The 21,853-nt window shown below is 42.5% G+C and overlaps 2 protein-coding genes across 3 annotated transcripts; one reads left to right on the top strand and one right to left on the bottom strand.

Moving 5' to 3' along the window:
- Positions 1 to 7,217: 7,217 nt before the first annotated feature.
- Positions 7,218 to 20,673, bottom strand: LOC131882140 (innexin shaking-B-like). Of its 2 annotated transcripts, none has more exons than XM_059229200.1 (3): positions 19,060 to 20,672; positions 11,086 to 11,305; positions 7,218 to 9,522 (listed from the first exon to the last, which is right to left on the bottom strand). In XM_059229200.1, the coding sequence occupies exons 1-3, from the start codon at positions 19,414 to 19,416 to the stop codon at positions 9,008 to 9,010; spliced, it is 1,092 nt and encodes a 363-aa protein (XP_059085183.1). In that variant the 5' UTR covers positions 19,417 to 20,672; the 3' UTR covers positions 7,218 to 9,007. The 2 variants fall into 2 exon arrangements, with proteins under 2 accessions (XP_059085183.1, XP_059085184.1); XM_059229201.1 differs by lacking the exon at positions 7,218 to 9,522 and adding an exon at positions 9,646 to 10,569 and having other exon boundaries at positions 19,060 to 20,673.
- LOC131882141 (uncharacterized) lies at positions 13,226 to 14,299 on the top strand. The gene is made up of 2 exons (XM_059229202.1): positions 13,226 to 13,698; positions 13,769 to 14,299. The coding sequence occupies exons 1-2, from the start codon at positions 13,522 to 13,524 to the stop codon at positions 14,006 to 14,008; spliced, it is 417 nt and encodes a 138-aa protein (XP_059085185.1). The 5' UTR covers positions 13,226 to 13,521; the 3' UTR covers positions 14,009 to 14,299.
- Positions 20,674 to 21,853: the final 1,180 nt, after the last annotated feature.

Genomic DNA, 21,853 nt, shown 5'->3' with positions numbered 1-21,853 from the left:
TATTTAAGGGATCCTAATTGAAAATACTTGAGACTTGAACAAAATATGGAAAAATATTCTGGAGGCTTCCTTCAGTTTCAAGACAAATCCGTTAGAAATGAGCGAAAGGAAAATAAAAGATGAAAAAGTGGAAGAAGAAGAAGACAGAGCCAAGAGAGCCAAAGAGAGAAACCAGCGCGTGTGAATGAGAACCAGCTGTAGAGCAGGTAAACAACACACGTGCTAGGTGGAAACCAAGGAGGAACGTACTCCTTGGGGACAGACAAGAAGAAGAGGGTAGGTGATATATAGGTGATTTCGCGAGATTGGGGCTACCAACAAAGGAGAAGATATAAGAGTCGGTCGACTACGATGACCTACTCTTGGCTGAAAATTGAAATTTTTCAAAACCATAAAATAGAAATAATTCCTTTGTCTTTTTAGATACGATGAAAGCAAAAATGTTATCAACTAAGCTTATAAAAAAAAACAATGTTTTTCTCTTAAATGTAAAAAAAAGTTGTAAATGAGTTATGCTTGAAATATGATAGCTAACCCTATTGAAGTTCTTTTCAAATTTGACATTTTATGACCTACTCGACCTTTTGCAAATCGGCTGAGCTAATTGGGGCCCAAATGGGCGACTGGACAATCAACTTGAGCAGCGTCGTGATACTCTCTCTGGATAAACGTCCAGTATATCCAACCACATGTTTGAAAAGCATTGCCAACTTTTAACTGGATATGCTCATCGATATTTCAATCATCTTGAAGGACCACCCTTAAATCTTTCACGGACGAGACCTGCTCAATTTCAAGTACGAGAAAACAGGGAGGGGGAAGGGACCTGTGAGCATCTTATCAGAAACTGAGATGTCATACCATCAGGGCCAGGAGAGCTTGAGATTCTCAAGTCCCTGATGGCATCTAAAGCATCTTGATCTGTGACTTCAAGCTCGTTTATTAGCTCAACTTGACTAGCTTCGCCAATCTCAACAGACTCTGGCTTGAAAATCTACCAAACTAAGTGAGTAGGCTTTGTGGGCCTTACCAACAGTTTGCGTCGCCGTAGAAAATTTGCTGTTTGGTCAAACCCTTTTCTATGGTTGACTCAAACGGCTAGTGTTTCAGAGAAGGTATCAAGTTAAGGGCGCTCGAAAAGGCCAGGGTGGGTGTGGGTGGGAAGCAGGTAGTATAGAAGACCAGAAGAAGTCCACCGAGTGGCATGGTAATAGGTCTAACTAGAAGGCTAGTCAGAGAAATGACACTCACGAGATTTATGAGATTTTTTTGGCTCGCTCGCGGCCGCCTGGTGTGTGCGATGGGGATCGGCATTGAACACATTTAGTTACATGATTCTCAAAATCAAGTTCCGAATTCAGGGAGCCAGTGAGTTGATGGCTCGTTTGTCTTCTTTGGTTGAAACTGAGTAACGCAAGAGAAGTTGTTCAGCCCGACACCCTGCTGCCCAACTACCAAAAATGTGTTCAAAGCAAAGTCTGAAGTGGCTTGGTTGGAGTGACTTTTCTGTGACAAGCCCTCTAGGTCCAACCTATTTTTTACAGAGCCAAATTCGGACCCTCAAAACGTCAATTTCTATCTTTACAAACGTGAAACAACAAAGTTTCCACGGCGACGCAAAGTGTTGGTATAGCTCACGCAGCCTACTAATTTATTTTGGTAGATTTCCAAGGTAGACTTGGCCATCGACCTCAAAGGTCGTACTGGGCGTTTCATCCTTCTCGTTTTCATAAGAGAAAAGTGCCTTCAGATTTGACCTAACCTTCTAGACCACTCTACCTCGGACCTTTATCTTACCTTGAATCAAATCCAACTGCCTTTAAAAGCAAGCAGCTACTACTGGATTGAATTTCTACAGGGCTTTTTTGTTTTATTTAGAAAAAGAAAAATGAATACATATCCAAAGCTGCCCATAATATTTGTGGCGAATATGTTTTTGAAAGCATTATGTTCTTCTATTTTTTGCGGATATGTATTGAAACTTGTACTAAAGAATAGTTCTTACAAAATTTTGTTTTTTGACAAAAATAGTTACTACAAGTCTTGACATGGAACATAAAACGAGTGTTTTAGGTACCATCACATTTAGCTATTGTTTTGGGTCAGTGTTTGTTTTTGCTCACAATAGGCCATGGAGTACGGCAGTAGTGGAATGGAAAGCTCTCTGAAACCTTGCTAGAAGACGCTTCAGTTTTGCGTTACCTCCTAATCGAGCGCTAAAAAATGGAGATGGAATTCATTGAGCATTCTCTCAGAGGAATACATCTGATCAGGAGGTAACGCATAGCTCTACAAAACCTGGCTAGAAGATCTTCGACCGAGCTTTCCACTCCACAACTGACGTACTCCATGAATAGACCGAACTGGTCTTGCCTGGCTAAAGGAGGCCGATTTGGCCTGATATGATGGCACCACTTTGAAAACCAGCTCTTCGGCACAAGCAAGAAACCCGTAACAAAGGGGAAAATTTTAACTACTCCCATTTGACACATAAGAGTTCCCATTGGTATCTATCCATCAAATACTGTAGATATGTATCCGTGCGAGCGGTTACATCTTCTTCCTCCCACAGTTACGATTAATTGCGATATTTTCTTGAATGGCTCCCTCAAGCTAAAGCTGAAAACATACATATAAGGTGCGAAGCGTCTAGATACCCATAACTGCAACGTTTGAAGAAGTGTAAATCGAAAACTCAACACCAAGACTCATAGATGCCTTTCATCTATCAACATAATCTTATTCATTCTCTCATGGAACGGATAGCTATCAGTTCCATGATTCTCTACATGTCATTTAGATAAACTTAAAGAAGCAAAATAGCAAAATAATTATCTAACCTCTCTGACAGCATTCATGAATCTCTGTGTCAAGATGTTGCTTTAGGCCAAGAAATGGCATAAGAGAGTCTGTGCCAATAGAAGACTTTTTTGGTAATCAGGTCTTTGCGTTAACAATAACAAAAAAAAAAAAAAAAATGAGGTTGCGTGATTTTTATAATTAGCTTGCGCAACAGCCCATCCTACGTCATTCATAGAACAAATGCCAAGAAGGTAAATGCAATTCGTAAAAACACAGAGTAACAAAGTCCTGCACCTAAGCCCCCTTATTTTATTGGGGCTTACAATCACATTCACTGTTATCATACCGACGGATCGGATCATCGGATTCACTTGAACTACCCATCATCGGATTGACATGAACTACCCATCATCGGATTGACTTGAACTACCCATCATGAGGATAGAAACTGAACTGAAAATTAAGCAAAGAACGGGCAAAACCTAGAAATGAGTGAATTAAGAGTAGTTAGAAGCAATGACGGGTGGTCGATGACAATCCAATGACGGGTAGTTCAAGTCAATCCGATGGTCCGATCCGTCGGTATGATAGCAGTAAATGAGATTGTAAGTCCCAATAAAATAAGGGAGACTTAGCTGCAGGACTTTGTTACTGTGTGTTCTTACGAATTGCATTTACCTTCTTGGCATTTGTTCTATGAATGACGTAGGTTGGGCTGTTGCGCAAGCTAATTACAAAAATCATGCAACCTTAGTTTGATGTGTTTTTTTGGGTTAACACAAAGACCTGATTGCCACTTTTTTAAGTTGGCGTCATCAATATCTGAAGCTACCACCTTCTACCGTTCAAAAGACCGGTTTGTTGAAGAATGGCTCGTTTAAAATTGCAAATTTGGCTTTCAATTTTATTCAGTGCCATCAAGGAATGGTTAATCTAACATATGCTTTTACTTGCTTCAGCATTATACCTTTGCCATTGGGGCATTTAACAAATTCATGGATTTTTTCTTCTTGGACTTATGTACTGATTCGGACATGAGAATACTGGGGGGAGATAGCTTGGAAAAAAATGGGAGCGCATGCACCATGCATTTTTCTTTGGCTTCCTTGCTTTTCTCAAGCGACTCTGGATTTAACCCGCCACTTTCTGTAACTCAGAGCTTGACTGTTAGATGGCGGGACAATAGCAACATCAGAAAAGCACCATAGTGCCCAGATTGTCGTGATTTTTTCACCTTGAGTCATATATAGGGCTTGTCAAGTAAACGCGTTCGTGAACAACTGACGTTATTCCATGGAGTAAAATCAAAGACAACATGCCAAGCCAAACGGCATTGTGTAAACATTGAATTTTGACATTTTTTTCCATTTTACATGTTTGTCTAAGCAAATAGCATTGTGGTATTGAGCCAATTTGATAGTGCGTTCACCGAATTATGCCAAACATGTTCATTTTGTTGGGTTTTGTAACATAGCTCAATCAAAATCACTGGATTATTGAAAATTCAAGGGGCGAATGGAGCGAGTTGGCTGTGATGTTTGCCTTATTTCTCCCTCCCAAAAATGCCCAAAATCAGGGTGCCGGACCTCATTTATCCTTGAATTTTATTCACTTGACATCCCCTATTGAAAAGTGTGGGTAACGAAAGGAAAAGAAAGCAGAAAGAAAAAGAAAAGAAAAGAACAGTTGTTTTCTCAAGTTGCTAAGCCTTGGGTGATTATTTTCAAGAAAGTATGAAATGACAAGCATGTAAGCTTAAATACAAAGGTACTTTTTAGGATTGCATTGCTTGTAGAAGCAATATTCACGAACCACAAAATCAAAGTTGGAATTAAATAAATAAATAAATAACTTTATTTCGACTCTTGGTCATGTCAGATTGTGAAATGTATAAAACTGTATGTATAAATATCGACAAAGTCGACAAAAAGAGCATCAGAGTACGGCCTCAATTTACTACGCATTATCTGCTGTTTTGCGCGCTCGAGCTAGTAGGGGCAAGAGCTCCAGATTTCCATGGTCAATATCTCAAGAGGGGCTCACTTCTTCGTTTTGAAATTTGGGCTCAAAATGACCGTTTCCACGAAATAAGAGTCGGTATCCCAGAGAGGGAACGAATCAGTTTTGATCTGAAGCAAAATCAAAACATAGTTATCAGCAACTCATAAGAACCATCAAAATTTAAGACACTAAAGAGAAGTTGGAAGATCTTCATTTGGTAGTAAAAGAATGCACAACTTTGACTCAAGAAAGAATGGGTCCAAGCTGCCTTCAAGAAGTTGAATATTATCAGATTTGTCTGCCACTTGCTTAGTTTTATTTGATTGAAAAGGAATGTTTTGAAAGTGCTAACAGGACCTGAAAGAAAGTTATTTTAGATCATGATAGACCAATGATTTTGATCAAAACACTTGTTCTTTAATGTTAACAATATTGATGGCAAGAAATATGATCAAAATGTAAACGTTCATCAACAAATTGTTTTTTGCCACACCAGTTTAAGTAACAGAAAGTGTTGCCTCTACAAACAAATCTAAGATTTAAGTTAAAAACTTGTGTCTTCACTTGCATTCATATGAGCTCAAGGTCCAATCATGTTTGCGTTATTCATTGCCACACGGCATAACTTGCCACTTCAACCTTCAATCCTCAACTCTCAACCAAACAACCCTCGACACAAAGTTTGCGTTTTGGTAAAGTGTTTGCTCAAATGCCAAGACATCTAGATATGTATTTCTTTGTCAAAAAAGCAAGAGGAATAACTTTTGTGAAATACACATGTTTAAAAGTAGCTAAGATAAATGTGTCAGATGACTTAAAGCCCATTAAAATGCAGCATTGTCAAAAACGTAGTCAATCAGTACTAAAAATACCCTTAGTTATATATTGACATAAAATTTCTTAAACTTCTATTTAACACATGCTTAGTTATTACAACTTAAAGGTTGCGTTTAACGCCTTAAAAGGTCGAAAAATGGCCTAATTATGTTTCCAGTAATTCCCAAGGAATGTGATTGTCTTTTTCAATGACACGACAAGAAATAATATCTCTCCATTTTCTTTATAATTTCTTTAAAAGCTAAAAGTAGCAAGAAATATCCCTTCAAACTTGCAAAAGATGTAAAATTGCCTTTCATTTTACTTAAGTGCCCAAAAGCTACACCTTCCTATCATGTTTCTGAAATATTTGAACGATAGATGTGACAGTTTAATTTTCAAAATTGTCACTTTTTGCAATAATTAATTTCTACGTACTAGCGATGTTTTTATTCAACGTTAATAGAATTTTAAACAGGAACCCAGAATGGGACACAATCAGAAATATTTACTGTATATCAAATATTTGTAAAAATCTGATCCAATGGGAAGCAATCTCACAATAATCATGGACAAAATTCTATTTTTTATATCTATTTTTTTAAGTTCCAAATTAAGTTCGATTAAAATTGCGATTGACAAGTATGGCATCACAATTGTGAAATATTGACATTAAGTAAGTTTTAAGTTATATTGTCTTCTTTTAACAAGAAACAAACTTCTTAAATCTCCTCAGTTATCTATTTCTCTAGCAAGCCGAGGAAACCCAGAGCGTTAAATGTAATATTGCCTAAAAATGATAAAGATCTAATTTCTAGTTAACCTCTTTATCCTAGGTGTACCCGTTACCAATCTATGTAAAATTATGAGGGTTATCTGGTGTCACTAACTGTGTCGAAAACTTTAAAACCTCATTTGATTGAAATCATATTACGTACCCTAAATCAATCCTTGCCCAACCAAGAACACTAGAGCAGTTGGAAACGCCACTCTTTTGTAATCACCAAATCTTTCTCGCCAAGGAAGGCCTAAACTGTTGTTGCTGATATTTTTGAATGCCAAATATTGTACAAAATGTGCGACTAATAATTTTGGTAACCATTAATTGTATTTACTTTAAACATATATACATAAAATGACATGTCACATGTCTTGATTGGCATCTTCAAGTAATTGCGCTTCAAGTTTTCTTAACAAAGCAAGAATTTGCTCTAAGCCATAGATTTCTAGACACTGGATGTCTGCCGACCGACCACTCGGCTGGTAAAACTTTACAATGGAAGTGGTATCTTCTGGGAATTGATCGCAAACCGTTCATGGTCATTTTAAAAGAATATTGTTATCTTTTAAGACAAGTAGAAATATTTGGTATATGAATAGAGTTGTACATCAAAGAAACCATTATTTCCTAAAAGCACTTAAATGTGTTATGTAAAGCATCGTCAATCTTATTTTCTATATTGATGCCAGAGCTACTGTCTTAATTCAACACAACGACGGCCTCACGTAACCGCAAAAGAAAACAGTGTCGTTTCCTCTCTTAAGAGTCTCTAGGTCAACACAAGAATATACGGTACAAAGCACCAAAGACATGAGTGTAACCTGTTTCTGTGTTTTATTGCGTTTAATTGGAAATTAGATTCTAGTGGTAGGCTTTCTTCTCATTATTTCATCTTCAGATCTCAATGACAATTGAATGAATTATTGGCATATAATAGTGATGATGACACGATAACAGCAGCACCGTTCAACATTACATTAGTAGCTAACACACAAGGACACGGCAGCTTGAAAGGTCAAATAGTTTCTCTCTCTCTCTTTCTCGAATCACACAAACTGTGCATTCATACTACATGTACAGCATGTAGTACCTCTGCAAAACATGATGGTTTGAATATTCGGGGTGGTTCGAGGTGGGATGGATGATTTGTCAATTCAATCTCTTTTGGCTGAGGGATTCCTGGTCCAAAATGTGCACTGGTCTGGATCATAAAGCAAATTGTTCACGTATGTTCTCATGAATGGCTCTAATCATGGCAATGGCGAATAAAAGGGTAATAAAGAACAAAATCAAAGTCATTAGCAGAAGTCGCTAATTATCGTATTTAATCATACTCCTAGTCCTAGTCCTCTTTTCAAGAGAATGAAACTGATGACAAGTTTCTTAAATCTTTAAAAATCTCGATAATATCACAGTTGGAGGGCATTATTATTCTTATTAATTGTTCTGGTTGTCGACTTTGAGGTCCAATGAACGGTTGAAGGAAATCATTCGCCAAGGAAAGAATTGTCTGTAAATTTGAGAATGATAACGATGATTGTGAAATTTCAACTTGTGGATCAAAAAAGGTTTTCAATTGTCGTGGAAATTGAACTTGTCCAGGGGGGTTGGAAGTAATTCGTTGTTTTATGATTTGACTTAATACTTTTCTTATTTACAATCACGTCCCAGAAGAAGCAAGACCGGATTCGTTTTGTCTTCAAGTTGCTATTAATAGCTCAATGAAAGGACACGTCGGATCAGGAACAAAAAATGCCCCAAAAGGACAACGTGTTTCGCGGCTTGAAGTGCGTAGTAACTGGTCTTACTTGGGGGCCAAACGAAAATGAGTCTCGTATTTATTCCATTTGAATTTAAATTTGGGTTCCACGGCGAAGAGAGGGAACATTTTTTGAAGGTAGATTTTGAGTTTAACTTTGAGAAATCGTGTACGGTCGAGGTTATTAATCCTGTAACCCAATCTCCACAAGAAGTAGGTGGTCAAAAGACTACGGGCACGCAGTTACCCGGTAGATGCACAACAATCGAATAATGAAACAAGGAGAATGAAAAGAGATTCGTTAATAGAAAAAATGAACGGAGGCTGAAGGCTGACAATGGTTTGAGGACGTTTTTCTTATCTATAGTGCAGCACCGGCAAGATCAGGCCTTCGTTTCTTCTGTTCAAAGCATTGTTGAGTGAGGAGTGAAGAGAGACCGAGAGAGAGAGCATAGCAGTCGCCACACACTCGAGCACAGAGGCCTGCCTGAATGAGGATTGTGGCTGGCTAGGCAGCCCGAGATCAAGAGGGATTGTTAGCGGGGGTTGGTTTTGAAATGGACGTCTTTGGCAGTTTTTCACGGTAACAACCTCAGTTTCCGTTTTTGCGGGCGTTGCTTGGTATTAGCGTATAAAGTGATTTATGAGATGTGCTCAGTTCATCGTTGCTGATCAGCAGCAGCAGCAGCAGTAGTGGAACAACAACTTAGGAGTCGTCGTGAACCTCAATATGTAGCCAACGTAGACGTCATGCAATCGGCTTTGGAGCAGTCTTCAGGACATGAGGAGATGCTCAGCGGTGATTGGAAGCCAATCCTCCATAGGTTGGAGAATTGGCTTTACTCATCTCAGGTATCGATCATGTCTTTACTCCGATATCCCAGCTTCTTGGCCAACTCGTGCAACACATCCTTGAATATGACGGGGTCCACATTTTGCCCCAAGAGATAGAGCAAGAACCAATCGCCTACCACGGTTTTGTCCATGATGATTTCAATGCACTCGTTCTTGACTCGGCGATAGCGAATCTTGAGCAGGTAGGAGCGGAAGCCGCCGGAAAAGATGATTAACACCCGATAGACCACAACCAAGAACGTGAGTGCTCCCAATGAGAGCATCCAGAACCACAAGAAAATGTAGATTTTCTCGTTAAATATGTTCAAAGGCAAAATGCAAAGAGCGTCGTGCTTCTCGATCTCCCCCGAGGTTCCGAATTTGTGGAACGTGCACTTGGTCATCCTCGGGAAAATATAGACCATGGGGTCGATGCGATCCTCCTGATCTCGATCCGCAAATGACATGACCTCAATTCCGAATGTGAGGAAAGTTCCATCAAAGAACCGATCCAAGAGGAACATTTGTCCTGAAACATAATAAATCACGTTCAATCCATGGGTGTGCGAAGTTCGTCTCCTGCCCTTACTCCTCCTATCTCTATCACTCTTTCTTTCTCGGCGTCTCTGTCGCTCTTTCACTCCTTCTTCCCGTCTCTTTTCCCCAAGTCTGTCTTCAACAGCGACGACGAATTGGAGCAATTCAATTCGCCCTTTCCCCAACTTTCCTCCCTCCTCATCTAGCCTTAACCAAAACAAGGTTTGTCTGGAATAAAGGCAGATATTCTCTTACAAACAGAACAATCAGTAATTGGATCCCTCAAATTGATTATCACCAACTTTATCTAGCCATGAGAATTGGAACTAGTTGGCATTCACATAGCATTGCAGATTGTACAAACCAATTGAATCCTTGTTTGCGACTTAAAACTTGGCCGACCGTAAAGTTTTTGTTGCGCGTCATTTATTTACAATACTGTCTGGTATGTTGTGTAATGGAAGATGCATAAAAAACGTGCAAAAATAGTCTTCAAGTCTCGTTTGACGAGCGTCAGAAATGTCTCAAAATTCGATGAGATCTTTGGACTGATATCCCAGTTTCCTGGCCAATTCATGGATGATCTCTTTGAAAACCATGGAGTCGATGTTCTGTCCTAACATGTAGAGGAGAAACCAATCGCCCAATTGGGTTTTTCGAATAATCAGATTGATGCATTCCTGCTTGATGAGCCGGAATCGTAAGTAGAGAAGATACGCCCGAACCCGCGGTGAGACGATGATGAGCAAGCGAAATATGTTCACCAAGGCCGTCAAGCATCCCAAAGCAAGCAGCCAAAACCACAAGAAGATGTAGATCTTCTCGTTGAATATGTTTATGGGTAGGATGCAGAGAGCATCGTGCGTCTCGATGGTGCCGGAAGTGCCGAATTTGTGAAACGTGCACTTGGTCATTCGGGGGAACACGTAGATCAGCGGGTCAACCCGATCCTCGTTATCCCTAAGGGCGAACGAAATCACCTCGATCCCAAAGGTCAGGAATGTCCCGTCAAGGAATCTGTCTAGAAGGAGCAATTGGCCTGAAATAAAAAATCAATGCACACGTTGCACACACGCTTGCTTGAGAGTTGTTCATCGGATTATTCTAACAACCACATGGAGAAGAAGAGCAAGAGAGAGAAGCATCCACCAAGCCCTCCAACACCACAGAGCTTGTATATAGGGAAGAACCAAGTAGTACGAAGAGCCAGGAGCGCAAAGCAGAGAATGAAGTGCATAGATTGCCGAATCATTCCAAGCTAGTATGTAGAAAGTAGAGAGAGTAGAGACTAGAGACCCTCAGAGTAAAGGGATCAAATCAGCGAGGAGAAAGAAGAGGCGTCAAGACAAAATAATGGCTAGTCGTCAAACGCGTCAACAAAAGGAGAGAAATGAAAGAAACTCGAAACTACACCACACTAGCAAGCTGCAGACGCAGCTCATCAAGGGGTATGCTGTGACAACGTCGCTACTACAACACCACTTCGATTGACGTCGCCAAACGCTAGGAGTGGCAGCCACCCGAAGTGGGTGGAGAGCTTAAATTGAGGACATACCTATGACGTTGATAAGAGCCAGAAGTTCACAGAAGAAATATCTGTAAGCCCAGAAGTTGTGGTTCTTGAGATTGGAATATAAGTAATCTAGGAGAAGCTTCTTTTTCTGACGTTTTTCCACCTCCGAGATAATCCCCAAATCAAGGTCCATCATTAAGGCCTGGATTTTCCCCGCCTCCCAATTCTTCCATAGCCATCTGGGAATGTAAAATAGGATTGCCTGAAAGTAGAGAAGGAAAACAATGCAATAATGATACGTGTAATACCATGGAAGAACAAAATAAACAGTACATGCGCCCTCGAACAAGTCAGATCATAATTATTCCATTCACTATTGATAGTACTCGTGTCCTAATGGTTCCTTGTCTAGCATATCATCGTTTCCTCTTGCCTAAGGACCTCTTGGCTGATCATTACAAGAGCCTCTTACCAATCATATCAACCCACGAGATGTTTTATTGCATCCGAAAGATATAACATATCTTTATACCTCCTCCCCAGTCTCAGTTTTTCAAAAGTAGTCAAATCATCTTTAAATTCTAGTTAACAATTTCGCGAAATTAGAATGGCTAGTCAGGCTAGTTAAAACAATGAAGTCCAACTCTCTTCTTTCTCGGGCTCCTTCATTGTTCAATTTGCTGCCCTCAAATATTCGTAGGGTCTATGTAGGGGTTGATCCAGTAGCAAGATTTAAGTCAGACTTGAACAAGTTTTCGGCTAAAATTCCGGATCAACCTTATATTCAAGGATTAGCCAGATCAGCCAACTCCAATTCGTTGTTCGATCAAATAATATATATAAAATAAATAAAAGTCAAGTAAAATAAATAATCTTCTCGTCTTGAACTGCTGGGATTCCAATCCCGGTAGCGGTAAGGAAGACCACAAAAAAATGGACACAGTTACAGGACAAAGTTTTGCTCGTTGATAATCATGATTGAACAATGCCATTGGTTGCTAGCCTGTTTACGTCCCGACCCCAACGTTGGTCCTTTAGCTTGCTAGCCAACTTGCCTCGTTCAGCTGTTGTATTGCGCTGTCCCTTTCCATTACACGGGCTGATTCAATCCATTCCAATGATAAAACATACCTAACCCCTCCCTACAAAATACTCTGTCTTCAAAGAGAAGAGTCAAATCATCATAATATACCGATTAACAATCTCTGAAAATAACAACAGACTCAGCTGAAAGGGACTATTAGTAGTGCTGGGTCGAGTCCGGACTCGAGTCCGAGTGCACTAGAGTCATTTACTCGGTTTTGGAGAATTTGGCCCGACTCGAGTCTTTTGAAAGGAATCGAGTCCCGACTCGTCAAACAAATTATGTAGTTTTTCGTTATATTTCGTTAGACGAGTTTTTGTCCTTAACCTGACTCGAGTAAAAGACTCGAGTCCTCTGCCGGTCTTTATTGAGTCTTTTGCCGGAATTCTAACAAATGGTCAAGAAATCAGAGGACTCGTACAAGCCCCGATTTTTTGCCGGCCCAGCCCCAGCACTAACCCGTTGAACAAGCTGACTCGATATTGAACTCGTGGGTAATCGTGATTGAATAAAGCCATCTGTTACTAGCCACTTTACGGCCCCATATTACCGTTGGTCCACTAGCTTGCTGGGCAGCTTTCCTCGTTCAGTTGTTGTATTGCGCCATTACACGAAATGATTCAATCCATTCCAATGATATAACATACCTAACTCCTCCCCAAAGTCGTTTCGGTCTTTAAAGAGAAGAGTGATATTATCATAATATACCAATTGATATTCTCTCAAAATTACAACGAACTCAGTTGATAGGACCATCACTAACGTTGAATAAGCCGACTCAAAATTGCGCTCATGGGAAATCATGATCGGTTGTTAACCTATTGACCCTACTGTTGGTCCTCTAGCTACCAAGCCAGATGTGCTGACCTTTTCCAATATTTGAGACGATTCAATGTATTGAATGATATAACATCAAATACCTCCCTGCAGTCTTCTCGTTCTTAAAGGAGAAGAGTCAAATTATCATATAATACCATTTAATAATCTCTCAAACTAGCAACGGACTCAGTTCATAGGGCCAATTGCAAAGTCAAACAAGCTGACCCAAAATTGTGCTCGTGGGTATTCATGATTCAACAAAGCCATCGGTTGCTAGCCAGTTTACGACCCTACCGTTGGTCCGTTGGTCGTCCTGCTAGCCAGTTAGGTGGGTTGCCTCTTTCAGTTGTGGTATCGCGCTGACCCTTTTCATTCCCGGAATGGCTATGGAGCGCAGAGTTGTTGCTAGGAGCACTAGAAATGATGCCAACCCCCACGCCAATTACCGCTTGATTAGTGAATGAGGGCAAGAGTAGATAAATAGTTCGGGGCTGACCAGCAAGGGAGCAAGACACGCGAAATCTTCTGTCGCCAATTTTGTTTCTCGTAAACTTAGACCGTTTATTAATTCAAACATGAGCGGAGAAAACGTGGAAAACTCTGGTAAGCGCCAATTTCAAGTGCTTCATGTGGCCATTGGAGAGCACACCGTGCCCAGTCAACCCCATTTCTTGTCCATGGTGAATAAAAACACCAAGGAACTGTTCAAGTTCTTCGACGAGATTGCCCAAGACGTGGATTTTTCGTTCAAGGTATTTCCTTATTTAGGGGACATGCTAGAGAGTGAAAGCGGATTCTTTGCAATGGTTTTTGTTTTCGCAGGAATTTAATGATTCGATTGTGGAACAAGGTGGACCATTGTCGATTGGACAAGCTGTCGAATGGAGAGTTGGAGATTTGAAAGAGTTCTTGAAAAACCAGCGGAACATTCTCTACAAGTACGAAGTGACCACGTATACGCCTTGTCATAGCATGGTCACCGTGGTTGGCGAGGCATCGATCCTGAAACACATCATGGACGAGTTTTGCATCAAGGGCCGTGTGCTCCAAAGCCGGAATTGAGCGTGTCACAGGAGGAATATGCTACGGTGCTAGTTCAGTAATTGACAAGGGCATTACTCACCTTAATTGGCTTCTTGTGTCAAGATAAATGATCTGCCTTTGGGTGGGGAGATGAGGAATCTAATTCGATTGCTGTTGCTGCTGCTGCCTACCCCGCCACGATCTACTAGATCATCCAGGTGTACGACTTGTAGTACGTGAACAACACGGACAACAGGCATAGGTTCAGAGGACTTCAACTGCCAACCAAGTGCTTCTGAAAGCTAGCTACTATGTATGAATATGACACGAATAAAAACCTATTAAAAGCCTTCCAACGCCTAACTTGTCTTGTGTGTGTCTCCTAATTACCATGACCCAATAATGTACCCGTATAGGACTGGCCATTAGGAAAATTACGTATTCCGCTAAAGGCGCCAAACGAGATCATATTTCCCTCACGTTCAACTTTGGCCTCATCTCACTCGCTCACTTGCTCGATATCGAGGTCAGCGGGCGGAATGGCATCGAAATTGACAAGTCGGTCTCAATTCATAACCAAAGTACAGTTGTAATGTCGCCGTACTTGAAGACATTCTGACCGATCCTGAACGAAGAATTTTCCTGGTTTTGCGGACATGAACTTCTCTGTAGAGGTCTAGCTCGATCCCCAAAGTGTCGGATTTCCCTATATTATGTCAGGTCTGATGAATGAGTAGTACCATGAGCAACTAAGGCACCACTAAGGTACATACATTACACATTGTACAAGAAGGAGCCAGAACACGCCGTGGTGGATGGGCGAGTGAGTGGGAGGAAGGGAGGGAGGGGAAAGCCCCACGGACGAGACGGCAAATGGTGGTGCTTAATGGTATGTCCGATTCTGTTTCTGAATGGGGATTATAGGGACAAGTGGTCAACAAATTAATGGATCCCGTATTTTCGCCAATTCCTCGTGGTCTTGGTGCCATTCGTCCGGCTCATGAGTGACACGGGTCTTAATGGTCCATGGATCTGTTTTTGATGATTCTGATTGAGTTTCCAGTCATTGCGTTTTCCCCTTAACGGCAGAACGGCCTGTCATAAAAAAGCATTGTAAAAGCGAGAGCGAATTCCCACCGCCACTTGACGGCCAGTATTTAGTTGTGATTAAAGGGACCACGACTCTCCCAAAGGTAATGAGGCAATTGTGACAGGTGTCGGTGCTAGTCTGCCGAGATTCGGTCCAAAATGACGATATTCATCAGTGTCATGCGACACAAAAGGTAGATAGACTGGACTGCGGGTCAAGCGGGTGTGAACTATCAGCTTGACTGAGCGCCTTGTGAACGGAATGTAGTACAGAACTACCTCTTGAATGTGTGTTCCTTAAGCGGATTGCTAATTGGTTGTCTGCTCTCGTTCCCGATTTTCTCAGCCCGTGTCTGTTTGTCCTCCGACACATCTGAAGTTTAAATGTGATGGCACGACAAAGATGGGGGAAAAGAGCAAATTTGCATCGAGGATCGACACTTTCGAAAATCAGCGTCTCTGGTTCAGCTCCGTCTGTCGGTTGGGAGCGTCTTCTTTCAAAATGGAATATTCAATTTGGTGCAAGAGCATCTCATCGGGTCTTGCGAAGTATCTATCCTGAGATTATCCAGAACAAAGACTTGATAAGCCTGGCACGCAGACAGGGCAATTTCCAGGGCGCAAAAGAGCCGGAGACACGATTGCAGGTGTCTCTTCAAGTCACATTGGCTTTTCACTTCATCATGGCATGCATGCTCCTAACTTGATCCAGAACAGGCTAGCATCACACATCATCATAATATGCCCAGCTACTACACAGGGCGATGTCAAAGCATAAACAGCGCAACAGACCCCCGATCGAGCCTATTCTTTCGAGATGAAAGTAGTTGAGTGGGAAATTCAATTTCATTCCCATCTTTTTTCCTCTCTCAGTTGAGAATTGAGGATGAGCGGGGCGGAGAACAAGTCGTCGGTTGTCTCATTTGCTTGCTCTCCTCCTGCATACTCCATACAGACTACAGCATACGGCAACCCCGACGACGATGACGATGACGACGTACGCGGGGACATTTTTATACTGTTATAAAAGGAATTAGGATCAAATTGGCTGGCCTAAGCGATCCCATTTCTATTGCAGTAAACTAGTCAAAGTCAAGCAGGTTGAAGGCAAATGGAGAAAATTGGAAATGGGAGCTTGGGGGCACATTGGTGGGTGTTGGATAGCAGCCCATTTATGTGTGGGGAGAGGAAGGAATGGGGAGGGGGAAGGGACGATTGGATACACAGGGATATACGAAGTGTGCTGAATCAAGGGAAGAAATGGGAGGATCTTGCCCGTGGGAGAGATGATCAGGCGATATCTACGAAGTACGTTTAGCAAGAGCGAAGGCGCTGATGATCATGATGATGATGATGATGATGGTGGTGGTGGTGGCGAGGATCGTTGGTGGGGTGATAGCAGTAGTTGCAATTTCTTTTGGGTGCTCTCCCACGATCTGATACACGCATTCAGTTCAATTATCTCTCCCTCCCGCCGACTACAAAGGAAGACTTCAAAGAGTGATGGGTTTTCAAACATGATAGTAGAACCTCTGCACTACTGTGTACTACGCATCCGACCAAGCTAGGAAGAGAGAGTAAGAAAGCAATAAAGAACTGAGTGAGATTTCATTTCTATTTCCAAGATTTCCCCCGCCGACCGAGCCAACTTGTGCGTGAAATGTGGAAATTTACTAGAACTAAAGATCGTTCAAGACAATTTGTCCCTTTGTTTGCAAAGCGGCAAAAAATGTGAGAATACTCAACGCCGGCAACAAAAAAAGCCCCAATGAACGTGTTCTCATGTTTATGCTGTTGTTGTTATTGTTGTTGTGTTCTCAGTTCCTCAGTTGTTTGTGGGAACAGTCAAATCGGTCCCAATGTCGAATTCGTGGGACAACACCTGGGATTCAAGATCCGATTCCGATCATCAACTACGCGTAGATGGTGACCAACCACATGATAGATCTTAGTCAATGTAGTAGTTACCGATCCTTCTATCCTTGGACTACTCATCGTAGCAAGAAAATAAATGTTTCAAAACGATATCAAAATCCTATGCATGGTACTTTTGGGGGGAATCACAGCCCAGTTTTTTAAAATGAAGGAGTGAATCTTAGATTGAGAAAAGAGCCAACTTATGTAGTACAGTACGATATTTTCTCAATCTAAGTTCTCTATCTAAGATTCACTCTTTTGCTTAAAAAACTGGACTCAGGTGGCCAAAAGGAACAGGTGACATTTTCATGGTTAGGTGAAAAAAAGTACACAATATATTTTAGAATACACTTTTGAGAGAGGCTGGCGAGTGCCTTTCGAATCTTAGGATGATCATCCAACGTCATCAATCATCCAACATAAAAGACGGGACAAAAAATAATGTCTTAATATTAAAAGAAAAACACAAACAGTACTTTGAGACATACTTTCAACTACTGTAAACTTGAAAATATCACCAAGGCAACCTTGTTCCTGTTGATGCATTCATTTAAGAAAGTACCCCTGGATTCGATTTTAATTTCGTTCTCTTCGGAAGAGAAAGATGGAAAATATTTTGGACCCCCGCAAGAAATCGGCCAGACGTTTTGGCCAACGGGAATTTGCATTTTCTCATGGGAGAAAGAAGCGAGAGATAAAGAGAGATTTTCATGTCAAGACAGAAACTAAAGCATGATAGACCATAAGCAATTACCTCTGAACTTTCTTCTTTGCCCTTCAGACAGTGAGCGTTATCTAATCTGCGTGCTGAAACTATAATCTCAATTGATGATGAGCTGAGCACAACAATTAAAAGCTATAGCGTGTGCAACAAGAGTAGGTAGTGTGACAGACTCGGGAACCCGTCCAATGGGTGGACTGGATCCGATGGACTCGCCAGTTAGGCGCCTAGTGGTTTCATTTCACCCTTATGCTCTCTTCGTTGGAGGCATTCGCTGGACGGATTGACAGTCTGCCATTTTTTGCTCCAATCCCGCCGCCGTTCTTTAAGACCCCCTTCTTCCTTTGGCAGCGAGCAGTCTTGGCCATTCTACGCTGCTTGGGCTCTATTGCATGACCTTCAAACCATGGAAGAGGAAGAAGACCAAGAAAAAGAAGACCAAGAAGGCCAAGAGGAAGAAAAGACGCCGAACACGTATAGAAATAAATTCCATCCGATGGCGGTGGTTGGTGTGGAGAGAGAGGGGGAGTTATGAGTCAAGAGTAACACAGCACGACCATGGCAGGTTCCTCCATTTAGGAAGGTGTCGAGGATCGTACAGGACGTTTTGACACTACTACAATATTACCCCCATGTACGCATGTAAACAAGTCAGCAGCCAAGTCTAATGGAAGTCTGTTTACTCTGGAACAGGAACAAGGGCTCTGATTGAGGCTGTTTCATCGGACTCTTTTTTTTTTTGAACTTGAAGTGGCTGAAGAAATGCAATACACGAGTACAGTGGTGAGCTGCGCGGAGTGGCAATCGCGCAGCGCTTGATCGTCATCCCTGAGAGACTCAGAGACTCAGAGACTGAGAGACGGGTCGGTTGGGTGAGAAGCACCCAGAGGATGTGGGAGAAAAATCAATAAATCATTATGGCAAAAAGTCAAGACGATTAAAGCTTCTTGAGGAATATTTAATGGCTCTCCCGCAATTGTATGTACGAACGAAGAAGAGCTTCTTTCCATTCCGTAATAAAAGGGAGCTTGAAGCTTGAGGCTTCATTCTTCTTCTCCCTTCCCTCCCCTCACAATGAGGGAGTTCATACTAAAGACCGTACTTCAAATAAGTCGACCACCAGAGGCTTTGGGTTGAGCAACAACGATTTGCCATTCCCGTCCCACAACAGGAGGCCCCCGGAAAAGTGGAAACCAACCCCACATCTTCTTCTGGTCCGTCTCCACCTCCTCCTTCTCCTCCTATGTACTATGCACGTACATTCCTAATGCTCCCACTTCCTCTTGGTTTGGCACTCGTCAACCAACCCAACAAAAGATATATGTGAATGCATGATGGCATGCATGTATGCCCATGGACCTACCTGAAAGAATAGACAGAAGCACACCCACTGGTAATACTTGACGTATCGGCGCTCTTCGGGATCGACTGTCTTGTCAATGCCCGGATGAGCCACGTCGATACCTATCCGCTTCCAGAAGGCACTGGGAATTGTGTAGGTGGAGTGGATCCAGCAGTACGTATTGAGCACATCCTCGGGGATATCTTTGGTGTGAACACAATCAATGGGATTTCCCACATACTGGCGTGTGGTCACAATTAGGGAGAATGCCAACAGGCACATCACAGTGAAGGTGTAGTGGAGGCGGAAGATGGTGCTGTCGATGTGGACATGGCTGACCTTGATCAGGTTCTTGAGTCCACGGAAGATGTCCAGCATTTTGGCAGCTTAGGAGAGGTGAGCAGTAGATACCACTCCTAAGAGGTCCAAAAAGACCGTCCAGGCGATGATGGTAAAGATGATGATGATGATGATGATGATGATGATGATGATGATGATGATGATGATGACGACGGTGATGATGACCAAGAAGCAGAAAAAGAGGAGGAGGAAGACGAACACACGCGCTGGGGTAGAGCATCAATGGACCAGACCACAGGGTGGACCTAGGCTCCCTGAGGGCAAGGGGGCCTGAGGTAAAGTGTGTTAATTCGAACTAGAGGGCGTGTCTCAAGCGGGTTTGCTCTGGGGAAAGGGTTGACGAATGAACCTGGGTGTGTTGGTCATGGTTTAGATGGGCTCACGGCTCTTGAGGAACAATCTGAATGTGGACGGGAGCTCGGTGGTAGCTTTTGAAACCCGCATGTTCCAGGGTATCTGGATCTTTTGATCAATACTGCCACTAGCATGAGCTTTCATCACTATCGTTTTCTAGCCAACATCACCATCTTCCATGGAGTGTGACACACGAATATTCTCTCTGGAGCTGTTTTCTCACATGTTGACGCACTTTGATGCTTATCAAATCACTTTGCTCCGTCCAGGTTGTCGCCATCCAATCTTGAAGTACAATCTTGTCTTGTCGTGCTCCTTTGATAGAAATCGTAGTCAGCCTTAGCTTGTACTCCATTCAGAAGAGGAACGACTTTTGATCCTTCATGAGGCTTAAAGCATCAAATGGCACCTTTGTCAACAACAGCATATGGCTTGTGTCTTTCTTGAACTGTCTTGACTGGACTCTTTTTCTGCTTCTGTTGAACTGAAGGTGTGTCTGAATTAATTGGAACAGGATTGTATTCTATGAATTGCACGTTGTCGAGGTGATGGTGAGTTTCGTTTCACCAAGCTCACACCAAGTTTTGACAGTGTTCCACTTCGTTTTTGGTGCCTTGCTCCATTCAAGGCAAGAAATGTGTTCGGACTGAAGAAATGAAACAAGTCAGGAGCAAGGAGTGAGAGAGAGAGAGAGAAAAAAAGAAAGAAAAAGAGAGAGAGAGAGAGAGAGAGCGAAGAATAAGGGCAGCACGTTCGTTCCCACTCCTAAAGGGATCGAGAAAGAAGACGGGAAACGAGGCACAAGCGAAGGGCGAATTTCCATGATGCAAGAGAGTGAGAAAAGGGAAAAGAGCCAGTACCACTGACTGGGCATGGTAAAGGAACACGGAGAGGAATTGCTTTCTTTCATTCCTTCCCTGTCGGTTGCTAGCTCTCGCTCTCTTTCGCTCTCTCTCTCTCTCTCTCTCTGTCTTCGTGGTCTTCCTCTTCTTCTTTTCACTGAGGCTTTAGGCCAAAAAGGCCAACGCTGTTTTCCATTTCTATCCTTACTCTCCTCTATCTTTCTCCCTCTCGCCTAGAACGTCATAGGAGAGACGATAAAGGCATGTTCCATGCTGCCTTAGAGGTCGCTCTCCTGTCGTCCTCCAGGATCACGGCTTAAGCTGCATGCAGTACGTAGAGGCAATAGTTGTCGAAGCAGTAGCAGCTAGATCCATGTACTCGTACGAACGAGCATATGATATTGAGTCGACGGGTGAGGCTGAGGACGCACATCTCTCCCTCTCTTTCTCCCACTCACCCTCTACGTACGTACCAGGGGGACTATATATACTACTATATACACTACGTAGTGTGTTCGTCTACCTTCTGGGTCATGTGTTTCGTCTTGGTCATGTAGCCAGCGAGATGACACCAAACAAGCTCAGTCAAGCCTCATCATACCAACAACCCAAACGGGCAAAGCTTTGGGTACATAAGACGGCCAGCTTGAGCAAGCTGGTGGTACGGAACAGAGAGAGAGAGAGAGTGTTCTCGCCTTTAAACCACGCATCCTTTGGGGGCTCGTTCCTCTCTCTCCCTCACTCCCTCACTCCAAGTTGGACTCTCAAAGGCTCCTGGAATGCTCAAGCTTTGGCAACTGGTACAACATGTCCCTAGTCTTCCAGCTACTTCGACTGCTATTGTACGACCACTACTACAATTTCGACTTGGGACCATGCAGTCAGTCAAGGATAGAAAAGAACCCTAAGCTCAATCGACAGAGGACGCCGTGGTGGAGTGCGTGTTGTACGCCGAAGTGGTAACAGTACCACTCACTCGTATTAGCGGTAGTGGTAGGAGCAATAGTAGTATACTAGTAGGGATGGTAGCCTTCAAAGCTATTCCACTAGGAGTGGGTGGGTGTTGGAAGATTTACTGCTATGTCCATTGAGTATGCGTAGACCACCATGGCCTTTCACTACGGTGGAACGAGCGAACGCTTTGGGCTAGGGACAGTTGCTCGGCCGCTTGGTTGGTTGGCTGGTCGGCTGTCGGTCGGTTGCTTGGTTGGTAGATTGGTTGGTTGGTTTGAAGGCAAAGGCTACTTTTGAGCATGACT

The sequence above is a fragment of the Tigriopus californicus genome, chromosome 6 (genome assembly GCF_007210705.1).
Source record: "Tigriopus californicus strain San Diego chromosome 6, Tcal_SD_v2.1, whole genome shotgun sequence".
NCBI lineage: Eukaryota > Metazoa > Arthropoda > Copepoda > Harpacticoida > Harpacticidae > Tigriopus > Tigriopus californicus.
The sequence above is the reverse complement of the archived record's forward strand: the minus strand, read 5'-3'. Positions and strand labels throughout refer to the sequence as shown.

Coding starts and splice junctions, on each gene's coding strand:
- LOC131882140 (XM_059229201.1), bottom strand. CDS start 19,416: ATGCTGGACATCTTCCGTGGACTCAAGAACCTGATCAAGGTCAGCCAT. Junction 11,306..19,059: donor GCTTCTGTCTATTCTTTCAG/GTAGGTCCATGG, acceptor CTCTACTTTCAG/GCAATCCTATTTTACATTCC. Junction 10,570..11,085: donor GGCTCTTATCAACGTCATAG/GTATGTCCTCAA, acceptor TTTTTATTTCAG/GCCAATTGCTCCTTCTAGAC.
- LOC131882141 (XM_059229202.1), top strand. CDS start 13,522: ATGAGCGGAGAAAACGTGGAAAACTCTGGTAAGCGCCAATTTCAAGTG. Junction 13,699..13,768: donor ACGTGGATTTTTCGTTCAAG/GTATTTCCTTAT, acceptor TTGTTTTCGCAG/GAATTTAATGATTCGATTGT.